At 43.1% G+C, this 22,794-nt stretch overlaps 2 protein-coding genes across 2 annotated transcripts in view; both read left to right on the forward strand.

The window, feature by feature from the left end:
* col8a2 (collagen, type VIII, alpha 2) overlaps positions 1–8,403 on the forward strand; it is a 34,750-nt gene extending 26,347 nt beyond the window's left edge. Inside the window, exon 3 of the mRNA XM_007904253.2 lies at positions 5,855–8,403. Within this exon, the coding sequence (XP_007902444.1) occupies positions 5,855–7,779 (1,925 nt within the window). The 3' untranslated portion in view covers positions 7,780–8,403. The remainder of the gene's footprint in view (positions 1–5,854) is intronic.
* A 2,497-nt stretch (positions 8,404–10,900) lies between these two features.
* On the forward strand, positions 10,901–21,675 carry yars1 (tyrosyl-tRNA synthetase 1). Its single transcript, XM_007904252.2, has 14 exons — positions 10,901–11,062; positions 12,176–12,252; positions 12,425–12,571; positions 12,911–13,086; positions 13,476–13,605; positions 13,945–14,025; positions 14,238–14,330; positions 14,808–14,943; positions 16,467–16,552; positions 17,312–17,447; positions 18,063–18,154; positions 18,706–18,899; positions 19,342–19,483; positions 20,396–21,675. Exons 2-14 carry the CDS (start codon positions 12,196–12,198, stop codon positions 20,504–20,506), a joined length of 1,581 nt encoding a protein of 526 aa, XP_007902443.1. The 5' UTR covers positions 10,901–11,062; positions 12,176–12,195; the 3' UTR covers positions 20,507–21,675.
* Positions 21,676–22,794: the final 1,119 nt, after the last annotated feature.

The following is a 22,794-nucleotide window of genomic DNA, read 5'->3' on the forward strand; positions in this document are numbered from 1 at the left end:
AAAACACCCTGCCTAGCTGCTAATGTGGGCTTGAGTTCTGCTCTCATAGATTAAGGAAATTGAGAGAATATAATTTCACAAAGCAATTAACCTGTGCAATTAAATCTGTCTCCCTCCCTCCCTCCCTCCCCACATGGCCATGAGTATTTTTATGAACAACTATTTAGAAATGGGTGATGTTGACTGAGGCGTGTCAGGGGGAGATGCGGAGATACTTGGGAAGCGAGGGGTCTTTTCTGGAGAAAGAGCAGGGAAATTAGATTCAAAACCGACAGAGTTGGCAGAATGACTTGCTCTGTTCCTGTTTTTCTGGACACTTTGAGGAAACGAACATTAGACAGATTCAGGGGCAGTGTTTAACAGGGATCTTTAAACACTTGGTTGTTAAGCATTTGCTGATGTAATTTCACACGATTGCCATGTTCAGGCCCCTTGTGTCTAATGTATCATCCCACACTTACATACTTACAGATGTTCTGCAAAGCAGAAAGGAAAGGTAGTGTGTGAAGGGCTATGAGCTCACAAGCCCAGTACTGTTCCAACAAAATTACCCCAACAGTGAAGAGGTTTTCAATGACAAAAGCAATTAGATGGATTTCTTTCAGGAAATTATATCTCGGGGATATAGTGGACAGTTTGGGACATGACTTGCAAGCAACTGCCAGGATGGTGGAAGGCAAACTGGATGGACCTTGGTCTTCGTTCGTCTAGTGAATTCTTATGTTATTATAATAATAATAATAATCCTTGCATTTGATATATTCTTATGTCCTTATGACATGAAATTACTGTAAAGTGAAATGACTGCACATTGTGTGGGCGAAACGCGGCAGCCAATTACGCACAGCAGCGCCCCACGCACAGGCATCGATTGAGTGACCAAATTCACACACCAGTTCTGTGCAATCTTAAAATCCAAGACAAAACAATCTCCTCACAGCCCGAGTAAAAGGCAGCGTTAGTTGCCTAACCAGCTGTACTGATGCTGCCGTCTAGTGGACGAGAGCGAACATGTTCACAGAATGCCGGTCCCACACAAAACATCAGCCACAGACAGACACATACTTGTGGTGAATGTTTTATTCTGTTCTTATATGGAAGTTCCAACATTGCCCAGAGTTAGTCATGCTTAATAAATGTTTTTTTCCCCAAATATGCTTTACCCTGTTTTTTTTGGTTATTTAACGAATGGTTAATAAAGTTTTTTTTGTTATATATACATATATATATTTGTTTTTTGCACGTTTCGCCCGCAAAATATACAGTCAATTCCCTTCACGCTTTATTCTATGAAACACTTTGAGACGTCTCGAAGACGTGATCAGGCGTTATATCGAATGCAACGATTATTATTATTATTATTTAACTAAAGGTTTTATCTAGTTAGGGCTTTTCCCTTTCCAGATAAGAATGAGGAACCTCATTTAGTCCCACATGTTCCCACTGGAGGAAAAACTTTATTTTTTTCAAATCCACCCACTGAAGGTGGTAGTAAATATGTTTATGATTTTTTTTTCAATTGAAAACATCATCTTTCATTTCACAGAATGACCTCAGTAAATATTTCTGCTATAAAGCTGCAGCTTGTGTGGTTATAGCCATGAGTTAGATGGTTTTGTTTCACTAAAATATTGAATAATAATATTAATCCTTGCATTTGATGCAGAGCCTTATCACGCTATTGAAATGTCTGAAAGGCGCTTCACAGGATATACTGTAAAGTGCAGTGACTGTCTATTTTGAGGGCGAAATGCAGCAGCCAATTATGCACGGCACGAAACGAGCCATAGGGCTTAAAAAATGTCCTCTCCTCATCTCGAAGACATTACCCTCGCTGTAAGGTGCCAATCTCCCTCCACTTTCTGGCCGAGGTGACTTTGCTTCAGTTAGCGCAGTGAGTCATCGCAGCAAGTGCTGGGAAGCTATCCTAGCGTGGGTTGTCACAGCTCAGCCCATCCCTGTCCTCATCTGACCTCCATACACAGGCACGTCTGTCTCCCAACAGCTGGGGATCCTCGTTCTACAGATGTTTTGTGGACACAGACTTTATATTTATGTTTATCAATGGCAAATGGGTTGAAATCACAATGGCATTTTATACCGAGTAACTCACTCAGTCGCTTGCCCGCCCGCCCGCCCGCCCTCTTACTCACTCACTCACTCACTCTCTCTTTAGGAATGAGTGAGTTTCTGAAAGCGTCTGGCTTGTGTTCAACAAACCTTTTCAACGTTAACATGTGTTTAATTTTAATATCCACTGTTGCAGAAAATGACATTGTTAACACCATTATACTGTGAAGTAGTTCAGGATATAAAATAAATACAGGCCACTTAAGAATCCATGAAAACTTAACATTATTTATCTTGCTCCAGTTTATGAACAACAACATGGATTTGATGTAGCGCCTCATCGCGTCATTGAGACGTCTTAAAGGATTGATTGGTGTAATTTGTGAGCAAAATGCGGCAGTGAATTACGCACAGCTGTGTTTCACAAACAATCGTTGATTGAGTGACCAAACCACATTGACAGACCTTCCTCTTTAACCATGATCAGCTCTCTCCTCTCTCTCCGGCCTGATGTCAACCTCTGACAATGTGAAATGAGTGAAGGTCGCTGTATAATAATAACAATAATAATAATAAGATATAGCGCCTTATCACGTCATCGAGGCGTCTCACGACTAAACTGATTTCACTGACTGATGGAACGGGCTGTGTCTGCTCGAACCATATCACATTGCTGGGGAGACAGACCAAGGGTTCCGCATGATAAGCCAAAGCACTTAGGGTTTCCTGTCCGGCTGACAGCGATGTCATACAAGACAGTACAGAGACCAGCATTAAAAATAAACATTCATCTACAACCACTTACACACAACAGCAAACAGCCCCAACAAAGGAATTTAATCGGAAGGAGAAAAGGAAGAGTTTTGGTAAACATCCTCTGACATATTCCAACACTAACATCTGTCGTGCTTATGTGGTAACGTCATCATGTTTGGTTCCTGTTAGTGTTGATCAGAGATGCTTACTACCATGTGTCAAGAGAAGGGATTAGTCCGCATTAGTTTGGCTACGGATCCTTTAAAGGAAAACACTAGCGAGAGAGAGAATGAGAAAAGAACTTTTGAGTTCTACCGTATGTATCAGATCCATTCGATCTTAACCTGGACTCAAACTCGTTCATTTAATAACTTCCCGAAACACAATTCTGCCTCATTTATTACTGAAGCCAAGATCAGAGATAATGAAAGAGGATCCTAAAGTATTTATCCATCTTTAAATACTTTCCATGGGTGACTTTTCAGAGTCACAGCGCCACTTGTGTTTTGTTCCATTGAGCATTGTTCCATAAAACAAACAGTCATTTATATTCCAACCTACAGATCATTCATCCTCAAAATCAAACTGGTTCGTGGGCTAAATATAGACAGACCTCTGCAATAATAAATGTCCTTTTGCAGCTTTGAAAGTCTGCACATCTTTGTTGTTTTTTGATTGTCTAACATCTCAAACACAATTTCCTGTCTTTCCTGAAGCAGCAATACAGAATTAGGCAAATTTACAAAGCCACAAATATCCTTGTGGGAAATAAAACAAAGTCCTGTAATAAAATTTGTTTGTCACCTCTTCCTGCTCTGTTTGCCACAAATATCTGCTCATGTCTCAGGAATTGCCCCCCCTCCCTCCCTCCCTTCTCCCAAGGAATTTGCTTTAAATTATTAATGTATGTGTTTTATAAAAACATGTTAAGTACATTGTTAAATCCGTAATTGATGCAGGAATTACAAATATTTGCTTTCAACTATTACGTCTTTTTATGGAATTCTTTCCGCAGCCTGTTATACAGAGCTGTTGGGCTCACACACTCACTCACACACTCACTCACACACTGAATAGATTTGTGGAGCACATGGGGGAATAAAAACTGACAGTTCACTCACATCTGGGACAGTTTGCTTCATGAGTGTCTGTCTCAGTGTGAACTAGACATACAACGCAATATCTGTACACTGGGCAGGGTCAATGCCCTTCGGACCAAAGGAGCCCAACTTGTGAGGGCAGGCCAGGCTGTCTTGGTGCTGTAGCTCAGTGGTTAGAGCCCTCGCCTCGCAAGCGAGAGGACCTGGGTTCGATTCCCGGGCAGGTCGGGGCGAAACGTTGGACAAGTTTCCTTACTTCACGCGGCTCTGTTTACCTGACGGTTGTTAGTCGATTGGCGGATCGCTATTCCCAGGGTAAAAATCCCTTCAAAATTAAAAAAAAAATACAGTAGTAATCTGGTCACTCAATCCACGACTGTTTGTGGGGACGCTGCTGTGCTTGATTGGCTGCCGCGTTTCACCCACAAAATACACAGTATATTCTGTGAAGCACTTTGAGACGTCTCAATGTCGTGTTAAGGCGTTATATCAAATGTGAGGATTATTGTTATTAAGTCATTTATCCAGCATTTTGCACGGGCAGAGCGGCTATCAAATTGTTCTACCTCTTCTCTCCAAGTCTCCGAGTTCCCATAGGATGCACATTCCATTGTCATCGCTACATGATATTTTACTGTATGGGATATGGGAAACAGATGACACAGGGTGTGTTTGGAATTTGTAATGCAATCTTAGGATTTTAGCCAAACTTTAAATGAGGGGACTTTCACTCTTGCGGTTTATGGAATAATTTCAGTTTTGTGTCCTGTAACGAAGGATTTTTAGTTAATCGCACATTAGTCATGTATGTATAGTCTGTGGCGCTTTGAGATGTCTCGAAGACGTGATAAGGCGCTATTTCAAATGCAAGGCATATTATTATTATTATAACAATCACAACAAATTGCATTCATATAGGGCCTTTTACGTTGGGAGGACGTCCCAAGGCACGGTTGTGAAGCTGACTAAAGTGCAGAATAAATCGAAATGGAAGAGCCTAACATTCTGACACACACACACACACGGTTCACATATCGACAATGGGTAAGAGGGAGGGACAGACTAAACTGATTGAAGGAGGAACCAAAGGTGTTTCCCTTTATGAATGAGGACACGTTGAAATAATTTCATACAAAGGACGTCATGAGTAGAGAGGGTTACAGCAGACACCTGGAGTTCAGGAAAGCGGTGACATGAGCAGTGCCTCAGAACAGATCTGGTTCTCATTCAGTGATGGCAAGCTTTGGTTCAATAGTGTTTTGAGACTCCATGTTGCCACGACAGACCACTTCCTCCGATAAAAGGAGCTGTAACACTTTCCTGTCTGCGCCGAGCGCTTTCACTCATTGATTTTGGTAAAGGGTAGTTAACGAAAAAATAATCTGGTCACTCAATCCACGACTGTTTGTGGGGACGCTGCTGTCGCAATTGGCTGCCGTGTTTCGCCCACAAAGTACACAGTCAATTCACTTTACAGTATATACTATGAAGAGCTTTGAGACGTCTCGACGTTGTGATAAGGCGCTGTATCAAACACAAGCATTATTATTATTATATTAATAATAATACAGCTCTTTCGCACTGAGTTAAGGAAAAACTTCTTCACTCAGAGGGCAGTAAATTTATGGAATTCTCTACCCTAAAGGACTGAAGATGCTCAGTCCTTGAACATATTCCAAACTGAGATTGATAGATTTCTTGTAGATAAAGGAATTATAAGGATATGGGGATAAGACGGGTAGGTGGGGTTAGAATAGATCAGCCATGATCTTATTGAATGGCAGGGCACAGGCGAGAGGGGCTGAATGGCCTACTCCTGCTCCTAATTCTTATGTTCCTATGTCTAAAAACAGAGAGATTTCTGTTTGAGTTGTTGAGATAATCGCTGGTGACTGATTTGTCTTTTTGTTGATGTTTTATCACAACAGAAATCCCAGTGATTCTCCCTTCGGAGCTCAAGGGTGACAAGGGTGTTCCGGGAATTCCGGGACCGATGGGCCCTCCTGGAGCTCCTGGAAAACCAGGAAAACCGGGGATCGGGAAACCGGGAACGCAAGGTCGGATTGGCCCTTCCGGGCCACCGGGCTTCACTAGGTTTGGAAAGCCGGGAATGCCGGGAATCCCGGGTAAAGAAGGAGGCAAAGGAATTCCTGGAACCAAGGGAGACACAGGAATTAGAGGAGAGCCAGGACCCAGGGGCATGTCAGGCCCTCCCGGGGTTCCTGGACCTTCAGGCTTTTCTGTCAACGGTAAAATAGGACCACCAGGACGCGTTGGAGCCCCAGGGTTCAAAGGAGAACCGGGAGAAAAAGGAAAAGCCGGAATTCCTGGGGCAGTTGGTCCTAAAGGTGAGCCGGGGTATGGGAAGCCCGGCATTCCCGGTCCGCGTGGGAAAGAAGGACCTCAAGGAAAACTCGGCCCCCCTGGGCTACCTGGGGCAGGAAAACCTGGGATTAACGGATTACCTGGCTTTCCTGGTGCAAAGGCGGAAGTGGGACGTAGGGGGGAGCCCGGCCCGTCCGGCCCCCCTGGGCCTGAGGGACCCCTGGGAAAGCCTGGCCTGGATGGTATCGGGAGACCAGGTCAAAATGGATTACCAGGGATTCCGGGCGGGTTGGGGCAGAAAGGTGAACCTGGAATACGAGGTCCCCCTGGTGCTCCCGGACCCCGAGGATATGCAAAGCCGGGAATTAATGGATTCAAAGGTCAGCAAGGACCTCCCGGCATCCCAGGGCCACCAGGAATCAAAGGCGATTTGGGATTAAATGGCATAGCTGGCCCGCCCGGTCCTCACGGAGAGAGGGGGCTCCCAGGACATGGTGGGCCCCAGGGACACATGGGCAAACATGGCTTTCCTGGACTTAAAGGTGATATTGGACCCGTTGGGCCAATAGGACCTAAGGGAATTCCTGGGAACCAAGGACATAACGGGCTCAATGGGAAACCCGGGGTCCCTGGCGAGAGAGGGTTACCAGGATCTCAAGGTCCCTCGGGATCAATGGGCCCCAAAGGAGAAGCTGGACTGACAGGGCTTCCCGGGGTATCGGGTTTGGTTGGACCTGTTGGACCTAAAGGAGATCCTGGATATTCAGGGCAAACCGGCCCGAGGGGCTCGTCTGGAATTCCGGGACTCCAGGGCCCAGTGGGGCCCACAGGACACATAGGGTTACCGGGACCTAAAGGAGAACCAGGCCCCCCAGGGCTCCCTGGAGAACGGAGGTTAGGTCCACCCGGAATTAAAGGACCGATGGGAAACCCTGGGATAGCCGGGGTCAAAGGCATGCCGGGGGTTCAGGGTCCTCCCGGCCCCCCGGGGCCCCCAGGTCTCCCAGGGACCTTCATTAACGGGGCGGTCACGGGAATAGCTAGTCTGGACGGAACCGTGGACGGAGCAACTATCCCGGAAGATAGGAAACCTGGGAAATTTTACTACGGGAGAGGAGACCTCACTGGCCAAGCAGCTCCTGCTTTCACAGCAATCCTGTCCAAACCCTTCCCACCCTCAGGGTCACCCATCATGTTCGACAGGATTTTGTACAATGGGCAGAATGGCTACAACCCGGTGACAGGATTGTTCACGTGTAAAATACCAGGCATCTACTACTTTGCTTACCACGTGCACGTCAAGGGGACCAACATCTGGGTGGCTCTGTATAAGAATAACGTGCCGGCAACATACACATATGACGAATACAAGAAAGGGTTCCTCGATCAGGCATCGGGAAGTGCTGTGCTGGAACTTAGAGAAAATGACCAGGTTTGGGTGCAGATGCCTTCAGACCAGGCAAATGGATTATATTCCACTGAATACATCCACTCTTCCTTCTCAGGGTTCCTACTCTGCCCCACATAACATTGATCGACTTGCACTAGCGGATATCTATCTAGCCGTAGTCGTAAACTTATCAGGAGGAACGGAGTTTTCACTGGAAGTAAAAAAAAAAGCACAAGTGTTATTATATGTTGCTGCAGCTTTCCAGTATTAAAGAAACAAAGTCTTAAAATGTCAGCCTCTGGGTGATTGATGAGTGACCGATAAAGTACCACAGCCAAACTTCAGATGTCCCCCAGCGACTGCACAAGTCTTCAGCTTATGGTGAAATGGAATTAATGTGGAACTATTGCTTCTATATCAGTGATTCTCACGGTAAAACCTGTTTCATTTGTAATGAAATGAAACTTCACTCCGATGCAGATGATACTTGTAACTTCTTGTGCCTAATTTTGAATGATGTTTTACCGTAAGGATACATTTCCTGGTGTCCACCTTTATACTGTCGACCCCATTCAGTTACCATATTGCAAGTTGTATTCTACTTATTATTCTAATAATCATATCTTTTCAAGTGCAATACGTAGTCAGTGGGGCTCCATTGTAAATTCAGACAACTGTGTGCACTGTGTACTGAGTGAGGATTTAATGCGTTGTAGAATGTTATAATAATTTGGTCATTCAATCCACGACTGTTTGTGGGACGTCGCTGTGCGCAATTGGCTGTTGCATTTTGCCCACAAAACACACAGTCACTACACTTTACAGTATATTCTACGAAGCGCTTTGGGACGGCTCGAACACGTGAAAAGGAGCTATATCAAATGCAAGGATTATTATTATTATTATTGTTGTTATTATTATTATTAATCACCACTACACCTTTCTTGAAATGGAAATTTCAGATTAACATGTAGCAAAAGTTACACTGACTACAAGAAAGCTGGAAACTAAACAGCATAGTACAAAATAAATATTGCAATTATACGTACATACACAGTATTTTGCATTGATTGGATGTTTCGCAACGGTTTTACTGAAATGGCCTGTTTAATAAAACATGTTTTCTGGGGATCACTCTTTGGTGCATTTTCCAGCAATTCTGGTGCCTATTCATGTCACTCTGCCCATTATCAAAGACTATGATGAGTATGGACCACTCTTCCTCTATCCCTCTGCCTTGTCCCTTCCTTCCCTCCCTATTTTCAGATCGCGCCTGAAAACATTCCTCTTCGGCCTTGCCTACGGTTACCTCCCCCCTTCCCTCGGCTTGGTGTCAAGCTCTCTGGGGCGCTACCTGTGTGAGGGGCGCCTTGTAAAAGCAAGTTGTTGTCATTGTTGTTGATTACTGCTGCCAGAAAGCTTTCAGAATCAGAACAAGAGATTCAGCGATTTGATGGCAGCTAAATCAAACTTGGACAGTGAAAGAAAGTTTGGTTATAGATCCTTAAACAGGCTATTACATTGCTTAGACACATTATAGCCTATCATAAGATCTCCCACTTAACAAGCATAATGCTTCTTTTGAAGTGAATTACTATTGTTATTATAGTACATTTCTATGTTCCTATTATGACGAAAAACATGGTGCACTGGCATATTGTTTAAATAATGTTAAAGTGTGTAAATGAAACTGTTCAGATACCTACCATCCACAGCTGAAATGGCAACTGAAAACTTGGAAGTATTTCTATGGATTAGTTAACATTTCTATAATCACATTTATATATAGGAACATAGGAACAGGAGGAGGCCATTCAGCCCCTCGAGCCTGCTCCGCCATTCAATAAGATCATGGCTGATCTGAACCTCAACTCCAAATACGCATACTGAACTATAAGCAAAGGCAAACCCATACATTCACTGGCTTCTGCAATAATGTTCACAAAACTCTCACCTAAAAAGTTTTCAAGTACACATGGTGCATTTCTATCTATTGCTGCGTCGGATATCAATATGACAATTCCAACTAGAAGAAACATTCCAACATCCCATATGAGTTTCAAGTATTTGTGTTGACTCTATAGTGCATCATTTTCTAATCTAGATTAGGTTGTCTTTTTGTAAATACTCATTATATGCACTGTAATAGTAACTGGTAAAATGCACTCTTATTTTATTTGGATTGAAAAAAAACAGGCTCTTCTTTGAAAACTAAAATACTTGATTGTATTGCTATGTCAAATAAAGATTTCCTGAGAAAACAGTGTGACTTTTTGTCTTTTCTTTAAAGTTATTTTTAAAATCAACTATAGTCAGACTGGAATTATTCTACAGCTGAAGCGATGTGGAGGGAGTGTTAGCCTAACTTCACCATCAAAGTCTCTCACTGCTCGGTTGAATTCAGTACAGTATTTGACTCCTAAAGTTAACACAAGGATCATTATTATTATTATTATGATTATTATAAGTGTGTGGTGAGTTGACACAAAATATTTGGAGTCCTGTAGCTCAGTGGTTAGAGCACTCGCTTTGCAAGTTCAATCCCAGGCAGAGGGCGAAACCTTGGGCAAGTTTCCTTACTCCACACAGAGCCTAATAATAATCCCTCCAAAACCAAAAACAATAATAAATTGGTCATTTTCAACCCACGACTGTTTGTGGGACATTGCTGTGCGCAATTGGCCGCCACGTTCGCCCACAAACATACAGTCAATTCACTTTACAGTGTGTTCTGTGAAGCGCTTTGGGACATCCTCCCGATGTGAAAAGCGCTATATCAAATGCAAGGATTATTATTATTATTATTATTATTATAAACATGCTGCAATAAGAAAACCGCACAGCATTAGCGTAGCATTCGCAAATATACATTTCGCTTGCAAAGGAACGTCTGCGCGCAATTGTTTCGACCACAAAATATACGGTCACTCCAGTTCACGGTGTATTCTGTGAAGCGTCCGTCCCACTGCGGAGACAGTGAGTGACCAAATCCTTATAAATAATAATAATATGAATATTAAGATGATCATCAGCACAGCACCAGGACAGGACACCACGTGCTGCCCGATGTATCCCTGATGTAACACGTGACAAACAGTTGCCACGCATGAATGAATGAATGAATGAATGGCGGGAGAGAGAGCAATAGTAAGGGGACGCGCGCGCGCGCGTGCGCAGTGAGTGAGTGAGCGAGCGAGCGAGTGAGGAGCGATCGATGAAACGATTTGAGTGTCGCTCTGCAGCGCGGCCTGGCGGACTGGCTGGAGGACTGACTGACTGACGGACGGCCGAGCGAGCGAGCGAGCGCGGTGCGCAGTGCGCGAAGCGGACGGCCGAACGATCGAGTCCGAGTGGCGCGAAGGCTGATGCAAGAGGCGGAGGAGCGCGAGCGCTGCCGTCGCTGACTCCGGGGGTTTACGAGGTGAGGCCCCGCAAACTCCAGGCCCAGCCCCCCCCCCCCCGCCCCCCAGGCCGGTGTCAGTCAGGCCCCTGAGCCAGGCGGGACGGGGCGGCTCTCACTGCTGCTGACGGCACAGCCCCGGGCCTGGGGGAGAGGCCGAGCAGTCACTGGGGCGCAGGGAATCCTCCCCCCCCCCACCCCCACCACCAAAGGCGCGGGGTGGGGGCCTAGCTGGACAGGCCCGAGCCCTGGCAGTTGGTGGGGAGGGTCTCGGGAGGCCGGCGCTCTGAGACGCTATCCCGCGGGAGGGACGCTGTAGTAATGTTGTTGTTTGTGGTGGTTGTTGTTGTTGTTGTTGCCCAAGCTGCAGCTCTCACTGAAGTCCCGGGGTGGTCCGAGCCGTGGACAAGCAGCGGGAAAGCTCACCGTCACGGCGCTGTGGGCAAAAGCCGCCGCCGCGCCGCCGCCAACAGCTTGCGTTTGCGGAGCGGCCAAGTCCCCGCCCGCCCGGCGCCTCGGGACGCCCCCGCGACCTGAAAAGGCGCCGCACACCCCGGGGTTGGCGTCCCCGAGCGCCTGGATTGTACCGGTGGCCAAGCTACGCCAGGTTCCAGCTGGTACAAGACTCGAGCGGTTACCCCCAACGCACACTCTGGGGTTCCCCCCCTCGGCCCGAAGCCTTGACTCCTGCCAACCTGCGCCTAACACTCCCCGGGAGGAGCTCGCCGCGGGTCAGACATCTAGATATCTCATGACCCAACTGTGCAGCGCCTTGGGACGTCCTCCTGACGTGAAAGGCGCTTTATAAATGGAATCTTGTTGTTGTTGTTGTTGTTGTAGATAGGCATCTTCTCTCTTCTCCCCCACCTCCTGTATGTGCCTCAGGTTTCCTTTGCTGTGTCAGCCTGGCTCGCTCTCGCCTCTTGAGTCAGAAGGTTGTGGGTTCAAGCCCCATGTGGGGACTTGGAATCGTCATCTAATCTAAACTTAAGACTCCCAATACAGTGCTGGGGGTTGCCTTTTGTCTCGGAGGGGAGGGTTACCGAGTCAGGCTGACACCGGAGAAAAGTCTCAAGACCTGGGAATGAAAGTTGAGTCCTTTTTTTTTTTTCTCCCCCCCCCCCCCCCTTCCAGTCGAACCCACGATCAACACCATGGGTGACAACGTGAATGTTGAGGAGAAAATCAACCTGATTACCAGGAACTTGCAGGTGCGGTCTTATCAATTATGCCAAAGTAGTCGTGGTCACTAAGTTGACTTATTATAATTTTATATTGACTTATCAGATGTGACTTTCACCCCACCCTCCCAGAAAAATTGAAAAGCTAATTCATTGTACAGTTGGAGAAAACACTTGCTTTCATCTTGCTTGTTTTCTGCAGGAGGTTCTCGGTGAGGACAAGTTGCGTTCAGTTCTGGAGGAACGGGACCTGAAGGTTTACTGGGGAACAGCGACCACTGGAAAGCCTCACGTAGCGTACTTTGTGCCAATGTCAAAAATCGCTGATTTCCTAAAAGCTGGGTGTGAGGTGAGTTTTTTTAAAAAATCTAAATGATATAACAGCAGTAGCTAACAAGGACATCTGTGAGACCTGTCTGTTCACAGGTTGCTTTGCTTTTTCTGCTGAATATAATCCTTGTATGTTTTGATATAGCGCCTTATCACATCTATATACAGAGTGAAAGTTTTTTTTTCGTTTATAAATGTATATCATTTATAAAGGTTTAAAAAGAATTTAGCGTAGAAATGGTGGATATTGCACTGTTGACAGTGAGGTCTTGTACGTAAGCTTTTAAATTTGAGTCACGAATAGCGACTCTTTGTGATGACTAGAAGTACGTCATTCTTACCCTTCTCTAACCCCCAGGTAACTATTCTGTTTGCTGATTTGCACGCTTACTTGGACAATATGAAAGCTCCCTGGGAATTGCTTGAACTGAGGACGCAGTACTACGAGCATGTTATCAAAGCAATGCTAGAAAGTATAGACGTACCACTAGAAAAACTCAAATTTGTGAAGGGAACCGAGTACCAACTGAGCAGGTAAGGACGAATACTTTTGATTTCAGTTTTTGTTGCAAGCGCCGAGTGAAATGCGTTACATAAATGTAAATTGTACTCTTAGCACGAAATGAGGAAAACTTTTGGTAAAAAAAAATCTAGATCCCTCCCATCTCGAGCTTCGTCTGTGCCTTTGGTCACCCTTCTACCCCTGCCTTCTACCCCTCCTGATCCCAAACCTCTGCTCGGGTCCAAATCCTTAACTGTCCAGCGCCTTCGGACGTCCACCCGATGTGACAGGTGCTAAACAAATGTAATTTGTTGTTAGACTGTTTATCTAAAAGGAGGACTGAAATGCTTTTATAATGCTCAGAGGATGTAGCTTATTTAGTTCTAGGAAACAAATGTATTAAGTGTGTCGTTGTTTTCAGGGAGTACACTTTGGACGTGTACAAACTATCCTCGGTAGTGACCCAACATGATGCCAAAAAGGCTGGGGCTGAAGTGGTTAAGCAAGTGGAGCACCCACTCCTCAGTGGTCTCCTGTACCCTGGATTACAGGTAGGAATATGAGAGACTGGGTAATGAACTCTAGTGGCAATCATTTCTGTACAAACTGTACAATGTAATTATTAGCAGAATAATAATTCATAATAATATAATTGCGTTTAATGTAGCGCCTTATCACGTTGTTGAGATGCCTCAAAGCACTTCACGAGATATACTGTAAAGTGTCGTCACTGAATTTTGTGGGCGAAATGTGGTAGCTAGTTGCTGCACAGTAGTGTCCCACAAACAGCCATGGAATCAGTGACCAATTTTACTTGGGGGATTTATTGGCCATCAGAATAATCTTTTCACTTCATTCATTTGTTTATTCATTGATTTATTTCCTGTTAGGCTTTGGATGAAGAATATTTAAAGGTTGACGCACAGTTTGGAGGAGTTGACCAGAGGAAAATCTTCACATTTGCAGAAAAGGTAAATTTGATATCTTTTAGAATTGGCTGCTGACAAGGAGGTTCATGAATGACTGTTTAAAACAAAATTTCTTATGGTGCTTTTCTATTTACTAACTAACAAGCGCTGTACTAATTTTCTCTACTGAATTTGTACATTAGAGAAGATTCCATTTTGAAGAAATGTGTATATGAATGGTCCAATTTTAACTAGTTTATTTTCTACTTATTCAGTGTCTCCCCTCTCTTGGATATGCAAAGCGTATTCACTTAATGAATCCTATGGTCCCGGGTTTAACAGGTGGAAAAATGAGCTCTTCCGAAGAGGTAAAGATATCTATTTTTCATTAAACATTGCACAAATAGTGTTTTACTTACTGTCAAAGTAAATAAGGGTATGTTAAAACCTAGCATACTTCTCCAAACCTGTAATTGTTTTAACCTTTGAGACATCCTCCCAACATGAAAGGCACTAAATAAATGTAAATTGCATGGTACTTTTTAACTAACTCTATAATAATCCATAATAATAATCTTTCCATTTAATATAACGCCTTATCACGTCTTCAAGATGTCTCAAAGCGCTTCACAGGATATACTGTACAGTGAATTGGTTGTATATTTTGTGGGCAAAACTCGGCAGCCAATTGCCTAAGGTTTTGCCCTGCCCGGGAATTATAGGTCCGCCCGTGAGTGCTCTGTAACCAGAAGGCTGCAGGCCTCTGCATTTCTTCTGAGTTGGATGATCTAAGGGACAGGGAGCAAGTTTGGGCACTCACATTATTTCTTGCTCTTTCTTGCTAGGAGTCTAAAATTGATTTGTTGGACAAAAAGGAAGAAGTAAAGAAGAAACTGAAGAAGGCGTTCTGTGAACCTGGAAATGTGGAGAACAATGGCGTCTTGTCTTTTGTGCAACACGTTCTGTTTCCGTTACACGGAGGTGAGAAATGAGGAACGCACTTGCAAAGTCTTACAGAATATCATTCTTATAATGTTTTGGGGATGGAAACTCAGAACTCTAAACCAGCACGAGTCAAAGAGGATAGTAAGATTTATCTAATCGTGTTTTGGAGTTGTAAATTATAGCTCCTAGCAGCGCATAAAAATGTTGTTGAAAGTATTTGTTTCATGTCCGCCTTCCAGTTTGTCAGGTCACCATCAGTGTCCCTTTTGGGTTTCTGAGCGTGTGTCAAGCGGCAGTCTAGTGACCCAAGGTCAACCATTCCACCATACACTAAAGTGCTCAGGGACGCTACCCTGCCTGAGGGGCGCAATATAAATGCAAGTTGTTGATTTACAAAGCCAGCCAGCAAGCACAGTTCACTTAAAAAAACGAGCTGACTGGCCCTTGCAGAGCGAATTGGATCCACAATACACCGGTATTTTAATGAATCAATCTTATGAGGTAATCTGTTGGACTTCAACATGATGAAAGGTTCCCTTGGAGAATTGTTGACGGTAAACCATTTTGCTTTGGGGTTGCAATACATCACTTTGCCATTGGCTGTAGTATTAATGCAGAGATTCTAATCAGAGGCTGCATTTAATTGGAGCTCGGAACATTTAAATATGCCCAAGGTAATGAGAAAATAATGAAGGATGTATCTTCATAAAAAATATTTTTAGATTTGCAACGTAGCGAAATGAGATATTGCATGAGGGAAGAAATGCGGAGCTAGCTGTCTATTGAAGAGTTAGGGACAAGAGGAGGAAAGTGACAAAAGTATATTTCAAAATATATTTGTTCGGTCTTTTGAAAACCTGCGATTTTAAAAAGTAGGAGGAGGAGGAGGAAGGAGAGGTTGTTGGGTAAGAACGTGCCCAGGGTTTTAATGGTATCTGTCTGGAAAAGTAAAGCTGTAGTTATGCTTGGTTGAACCTTGAATTATTGCATGTAAGTCGCAACCTGCTGTGTGTGACTGCTGTACTTGACAATTCCGGCGATTGACGTGTTCGGAATTAGAATTTTCGAGATCATATTGCTGGTGCTGTTTTTCGCTGTTTCATGAATTATAAGTCGCTTGTGGTATATTTTGTACCTGTCAGTGTTTCCCTCCCTCCCTCCCTTTACTTCTCTTTGTTTTGCTAGGACTCTTTCTTTTTCTCTCTCTCTTGTACAACGACAACTTGCATTTATATAGCGCCCCTCACGCAGGGTAAATGTCCCAGAGCGCTTGACAGTGGCGGAGCACCACACCGAGCCGGGTGGAGGGGAGAAGTGACCGTATGCACTTTGGGTGCGATCTGAAGATAGGGAGGGAAAGGGGGGCAAGGCATAGAGGAAGAGTGTTCCAGAGTTTCGGAGCGTAGTGGCTGAAAGCCCGGCCATCGATGTAAAAAGCTTACCAAAAGAAAATACAACAGTATGACATTTATTTCAACATTCTCTAGTCAGTCATTTTTATTATTTGTTCGTCCTCACAGTAACACCAATTCTTTTTGTTGTCCTCTTTTTCTTTCCAGAGTTTGTTGTTGTGAGAGACGAGAAATGGGGAGGAAGCAAATCCTACACAGTGTATGACGAACTTGAAAAAGACTTTGCTGGAGAAGTAATTATTTTTTTCCCCCCCACCCGTTTGCTTTGCTCCTGTACATTCCGCCTTTTACTACTTATTGTTAGACGTTTGAAAAGAGTTTGTAGTTTGCTGAAAAAAAATCTATTGCTGATGCATGCAAGCAACAGTGTTGAATATGATGATGTATCCTAAACCTATCCTATCATTTCTGCAGTCCTCCATTCCGTTACAATGTCAGGCATTCTTTCTCTACAGAAAAACTAGTGTCTACTTTATGCTGCACTTCTCATAGGAAACCTAACACCGTGTTTCCCGCATGGAAAAGCGTCTCGTAGCGCTTATTTGCCTTCGGTGGACAATATTCACAAGTCACTACACTTTACAGTATATCCTGTGAAGCTCTTTGAGACGTCTCAAAATATAATTTAGGCTCTGCTCGAATATGGCTCCTTAGTTTTTCTTTCATTTAGTTTTTTTTAATGCAAGTTGTTGTCTTGGCTGCATTCCCCCGCAATCAAACAGCCTGTCACACAGCCTGTCAAAACTCGTAAATCAGCAACTGCCGGTTGCATTTTAAATGCAGAAATTAGCTTGTGGGAATATTTTAACATTATTTGGCTCCTCCTTTGTTTGGGATTTGGGCATTATGCTGAGATGTCCTTTGAAGCCTGATGTTTTCTGTAGTGATAATGTGAAGAATTTGAGCAGTTCAGTTAGTAATTTCTTTGCTGTATATGTTACTAAACAGTGTTAGATTGGTAAAGTAACTTTATTTTAATCATGTCTGCCCAGTTTGTTCACCCTGGGGATCTGAAGAGCTCTGTGGAAGTTGCCTTGAACAAACTGCTGGATCCCATCAGGAAGACGTTTCAGACCCCAGAGATGCTTAAATTACTCCGAGCTGCATATCCTGCACCCACAAAACAAAGTGAGCCAATTCTGCTTTCCTTAACCTTTGCTTTATCCCACAGAAGGTAAACTGGAATTCGATTTGGGTTTTACCCTTTGGTAATTATAATGAAGATAAATAGTTTGCTTACAAAATATACATAATTGCCTTTTGTAGTCCATGAACTCAATAGAATCCTTGATGAGATCATTGTCTTACTGAGGTGTTACTATAACATACCTGTTCTACTTTATTATTATTATAATAATAATCCTTCCATTTGATAAAGCGCTTTTCACGTCTTCTAGGTGTCTCAAAGCGCTTCACAGAATATGCTGTAAAGTGAATTGACTGCATATTTGTGGGTGAAACGCGGCAGCCAATTGCGCACAGCAGTGGATTAACATTTAATAAATGTGGATTTGAACTTTTGGTTGGTGAAATATAGCTTTTTGTTGTTAGAAGGAAATGATTTCTCGTATACTCCGCAGCCTGTCAAGTGAAGTCACTTGAGTGTCACATTTGTTTGTTCCCCCCCCCCCAACCCCCCACTCCACTTAAACAGTGAAATAAATGATCACTAGTCTAGAAAATGAAATCGAAAATGATTGTTCCCTTATAAAGACTGAAACCTGTCTGATGTTCAATTTACAGAGGTGGCTCCCAAATGTCCGGCTGCTGAGAATGAGGACTTAGTTCCTTCCAGACTAGATATTCGAGTTGGAAGAATTATCAGTGTGGAGAAGGTAAGATGGAGGTATTTGATCGAGGTTAAATGTGTTGTCATGCACTTTCCAGTTGATTTCTGATTTTGAATTCCTATTACAATTTCTACTTTGATAGTTTAATTTGTGTTTCGCCCACAAAATATACAATCAATTCACTTTATAGTATATTCTCTGCAGCACTTTGAAACGTTTCCGACATGAAAGGTGCTTTACAAATATAATTTTTTTGGTGTTGTTGTCTCGGAGCCGTGATAAGGCGCCATATCAAATGCAAGGATTATTTATTGTTCCTGAATGCTGGAAGTAAACCGGTTAAGCTGCTATGTTGGAAGTAATGCATCTGCTTACAAGGAGCGGTTGAGGAAGATAGTGGATTAGCCACTTGTCAGTTCTAACAGACGATAAAGATTTTACTGTAATCCATATTCATGGAGTGCTGACAATTGATTAGGTTAGAAGGTAGAGTAATAATCCTGTCCTGGAGGGATCTTGATAGAATTAGAAGTTTGTAGGTTTTTTTTAAAAAGAAAAAGTTATAAATTGATGTTTATCTCTGTTTCTGACCAAAGCATCCTGACGCAGACAGTCTCTACGTGGAGAAGGTGGATGTCGGAGAAGAACAGCCACGAACAGTTGTCAGTGGGCTGGTGCAGTTTGTCTCCCCTGAACAGCTGCTGAATCGATTGGCGGTGATGCTGTGTAACCTGAAGCCACAGAAAATGCGAGGAATCGAGTCTCAGGCCATGTTGCTTTGTGCATCCATGTAAGTAACGACAACATCTTGCATTTATATTGCGCCCCTCAAGCCGGATTGAGTCCCAGAGCGCTTGACAGTGGCTGAGCACGGTGCCGAATCGGGGAAGGAGAGGTGAGGCATAGGCACAGTCGAAGAGGAAGGTGGAAGGGGGAAAGATTGGACGAAAGCATATCCCAGAGAATGACACTTCTTTTGTTGTAACTTTGATCATGTGAACTTACAACAACAAATTGTATTTTATTTTGCATTTGCATTTATAGTACATGTTTCTCTCTAAAAATGGGTGTAGAAAGAAACAAACTGAAATAGCGATCTTCTAGCAAGTTATCTGATGGTGTAGCAAAACAATGTCAAACTGTCGCTGTAAAATTTGACATGTTCTCAATTCTCGATTTGCACTGCTGGTAAATTGAATTGACTGTGTGTGTGTGTGTGTGTGTAATGGCAGAGATGGAGATAAACGCCAAGTGGAACTATTAGACCCTCCGGAAGATTCGATGCTAGGAGAACGAGTGTTTGTGGAAGGGTATGAGAATGATACGCCAGACATTGAACTGAAACCGAAGAAGAAAGTATTTGAAAAATTACAGGTATGTTTAGGTTTCTGGAGAGACAAAATAGTATCACCATCAGGCAAATAACCAGGCAGATATGGGTAGGGAGGGTGGGGGGGGGAGGGTCATAAAGTGTTGAAACTCTTGGAAATGTGAGAGGTATGTTTCTGGACTTTCCATTTGAATTATCAGAAGCTCTAGGCTGTACATGTCAATCTGATATCCGTTAACTCAAAATACTGAAACTGTAAAAGCACGAGCCATTTTATAAGTAATGTGCATTTGCCTGGTGTAGCTGCAGGGCTTATTGTGATTGGAGAGACCTTGCCAGGAAACGCGTTCAGAAGTTGAGGCTGGAATATTAATTGCTTTGTACTCCAAGGTGGTAATGGTTAATGGAATTAGTTTGCTTTAAGCAGGTGTATTGACAATTCATTAGCATAGGTCAAATGCAATGTACAAGCAAGCTCCATTATCCTGGAAATGTGCCTCAAACCCAACCTTACTTAGCGTGTTCAAAGAGTTCCAGATTTCCATGACCCTTTGGGCGAAAAACTCCTTTCACTCCTAAATGGCCTAGCTCTAATTTTAAGATGATGCCTCTTTGTTCTGGATTCTCTCACCCACCAGAGGAAGTAGTTTCTCTGTATCTACCCTATTATCGAATCCCTTTATTATGTTAAAATCCTCAATCAGATCACCCCTCAATCCTCAGAGATTCATAGATAAATGGCCTGTTTGTGTGCTGTAAGTTTCTCTGATTCTATTATGCACTATTCATGCTCGGTACATTTTCATGAATACAAGAAAACTAGGTACTGAGTTTCCCGCTGGGCGAGTGCCTTCTTTACATATACATGGCTGGTGATTTTGGTCAGGAAACCTAGTTTTCTTGTATTCATGAACCTCTGAAACTAAATTTGCTGCAATTGTTTATTTCCCTTCCAGGTTGACTTCAAGATCTCAGATGACTGTGTTGCTCAGTGGCAGAAGAAGAGTTTTATGACCAAACTTGGTGTTGTTACGTGTAAATCCCTGAAAGGAGGGAATATAAGTTAATGAATGAGGAATATACAGATTTGTCTACGGAAACCCTAATTATTTTGTACATTGTATTCTTTATCCACCCTACCCATGCGTTGTATAATTTATTTTGCAATAAGATTATCATGTTATTTCAGTACTGATCCTTTAGTGTGTCAGAACCATGATGTGCTTTTATGATGTTGAGGAAACACAATGAAAATAATCAGAAGGCAAAATATTGCAGATAGAATTATACAGCACAGAAGGAGGCCATTCGGCCCATCGTGTCTGTGCTGGTTCTTTGAAAAGAGCTTTTCTAAATCAATCCCACTCCCCCGCGGTCTCCTGCAGCCCTGCAAACTTATCCTCCCCAAATAAATGGATGCTTGAAATCTGAAATTAAAAAAAAGTGGCTGGGAACACTCAGCAGGTCAGGCAGTATCCATGGAGAGAGGACAGCGAGTTAATGTTTCAGGATGATGACCTTTCGTCACAGTGTTCTCAGCTACTTCTGTTTTTATTTCAAAATGAAAATAATGCTGAAACTAAGTGAGGGGGGGAAAAATCATAAAGATGTCTGTGCTTATGAAACTGCTACATATTCATCAAACGTATTGGATTTGAATTGCAATGCGGTAGATATTGTGATTATCAAAATGCTACCATCTTAAATTGGCACGCTTTATGGTACGATTGCTGAGATAACTTGTGCCAGCTGTTCGTGGCTTTTGTTGGCTTTGATTTGGGCTTTCTGGCTGGTGACTTGCAATGTAAGCAATCACTTGATAACAAGGTGATATTGAATCACACACAGAGACCTAATCCTACATCTGTAACTTGTACAGCAAGTAAACCTATTACAGTCTTAATGGTTTCATTCGCGTTGTTTAGTTCTGTGATGAAAAAGCCAAGTTTATAAAAAAAAGCTTACAAATGTACCTACTACTGTTGCAGATTATTTCTTCCCTCTCTCAGCACACACACACTTCCAGTGAAATGAGTCTGAAATGCAGCGTTGTATTGTTTGTTCAGATATATTTTGCTCTGGGCCATGTTCACTCCCTGCTCCACAGGTGTGACCACTGACGGGTCACGGTCAACTTCCCAAAGTGTACATTTGCTAAACTCTCATTCAAAATCTCATGACTGTTATTGATGGAAAGTATTCAATTTAACATGTAATAAAATGGTCTCAACACTAAGCCTCGCATAAGCCTTATTTTTATAAATGACCGAAGTTGTACGCGCAACCGAGTCCCATTCCATTTCCTATCAAAACTGCTTAGATTTGTTTGCGCCATTGGTATTTATCATCTCGTAACTCATCGTGTCGCTCCCCTATCCTCCCATTACTCCCGCGCTGACCGCTGCTTTGAATTACACCTGCGCAGTGTAGGTTATACAGTTTGCCTGTAACTCAGAATTTGGGTGAGTCATACTGAATGTGAAGGTCCTGACTGATCCGTCTCGTGTGAGTTTTACATCTGATTATTTATATATATATATAGACAGTGAATTTCATTAGCTGTGCCGTTGGATCAGAAGAAGCTAGTGAATGATCCTTACTGGCAACCTTCCACAGTATTAGCTCGACCACCAAAATACACCGATTATATAAAAATGTAGTACTCCTTGCATGTAGGTCAGGATCACAGGTTTTAAAATGCAAGTCATTTGAATTGAAATGGTGGAAGGAAACTCAACATTATATTGCAAGTCGCTTTGTGTTTGATTATACTTCACCTTGGAGTAAGTTATAAATCTTTTTTGAGTTCAGACAGAAATGATGTGGTGCTCTCTCCTACCTTCCTTCAGCTTGTTCTCTTGAATGTTGACATCAATCACCAGGAGCTGTAGGAAAATGCTGAGATGAAAGATTTTACAAAAAGGATCGCTTGTACTGTACAACAGTAACATGTTTAAGCAATTGACATTCTTTTAAAAAAAAACATTTTGTTATCTAACTTTATTATCCAACAGCACAGATCGCCGGAGGCGATGATTTCTGGGTTAGAAATAAGTTTCAGGTGCCTGCCGCCTTTTAGACTATTCTGGGAGGAACAGAAACAAAGCACTTTAATTTACGCTTGAATTTGCACGAGATTTTCTCATAATGCCTCATTCTCATATCAGCTCTGAGGTCCTCTTGGCAGGGGAAATGCTTACTTGCAAGTTAATTCTGTTGCCTTATTTGCATTTGGAAGAAAACTAATCCCATTATGATATACAAAGGGGCAACAAACTTGTCTGCAGACCTTTTTTTTTAGTTTGAGATACTGTATAACACAAAGAAGGCACTGTTGGATTAATTCAGTTAAAAT

Source organism: Callorhinchus milii, unplaced genomic scaffold (assembly GCF_018977255.1).
Source record: "Callorhinchus milii isolate IMCB2004 unplaced genomic scaffold, IMCB_Cmil_1.0 Scaffold10, whole genome shotgun sequence".
Lineage (NCBI taxonomy): Eukaryota > Metazoa > Chordata > Chondrichthyes > Chimaeriformes > Callorhinchidae > Callorhinchus > Callorhinchus milii.

What these genes read in the sequence shown, in the direction of transcription:
- yars1 (XM_007904252.2), top strand. Translation starts at nt 12,196, where the DNA reads ATGGGTGACAACGTGAATGTTGAGGAGAAAATCAACCTGATTACCAGG. An exon ending in TCCTGTACCCTGGATTACAG is followed by an intron (nt 13,606 to 13,944) that starts GTAGGAATATGA and finishes ATTTCCTGTTAG; the next exon opens with GCTTTGGATGAAGAATATTT. An exon ending in AAGTATTTGAAAAATTACAG is followed by an intron (nt 19,484 to 20,395) that starts GTATGTTTAGGT and finishes TTTCCCTTCCAG; the next exon opens with GTTGACTTCAAGATCTCAGA.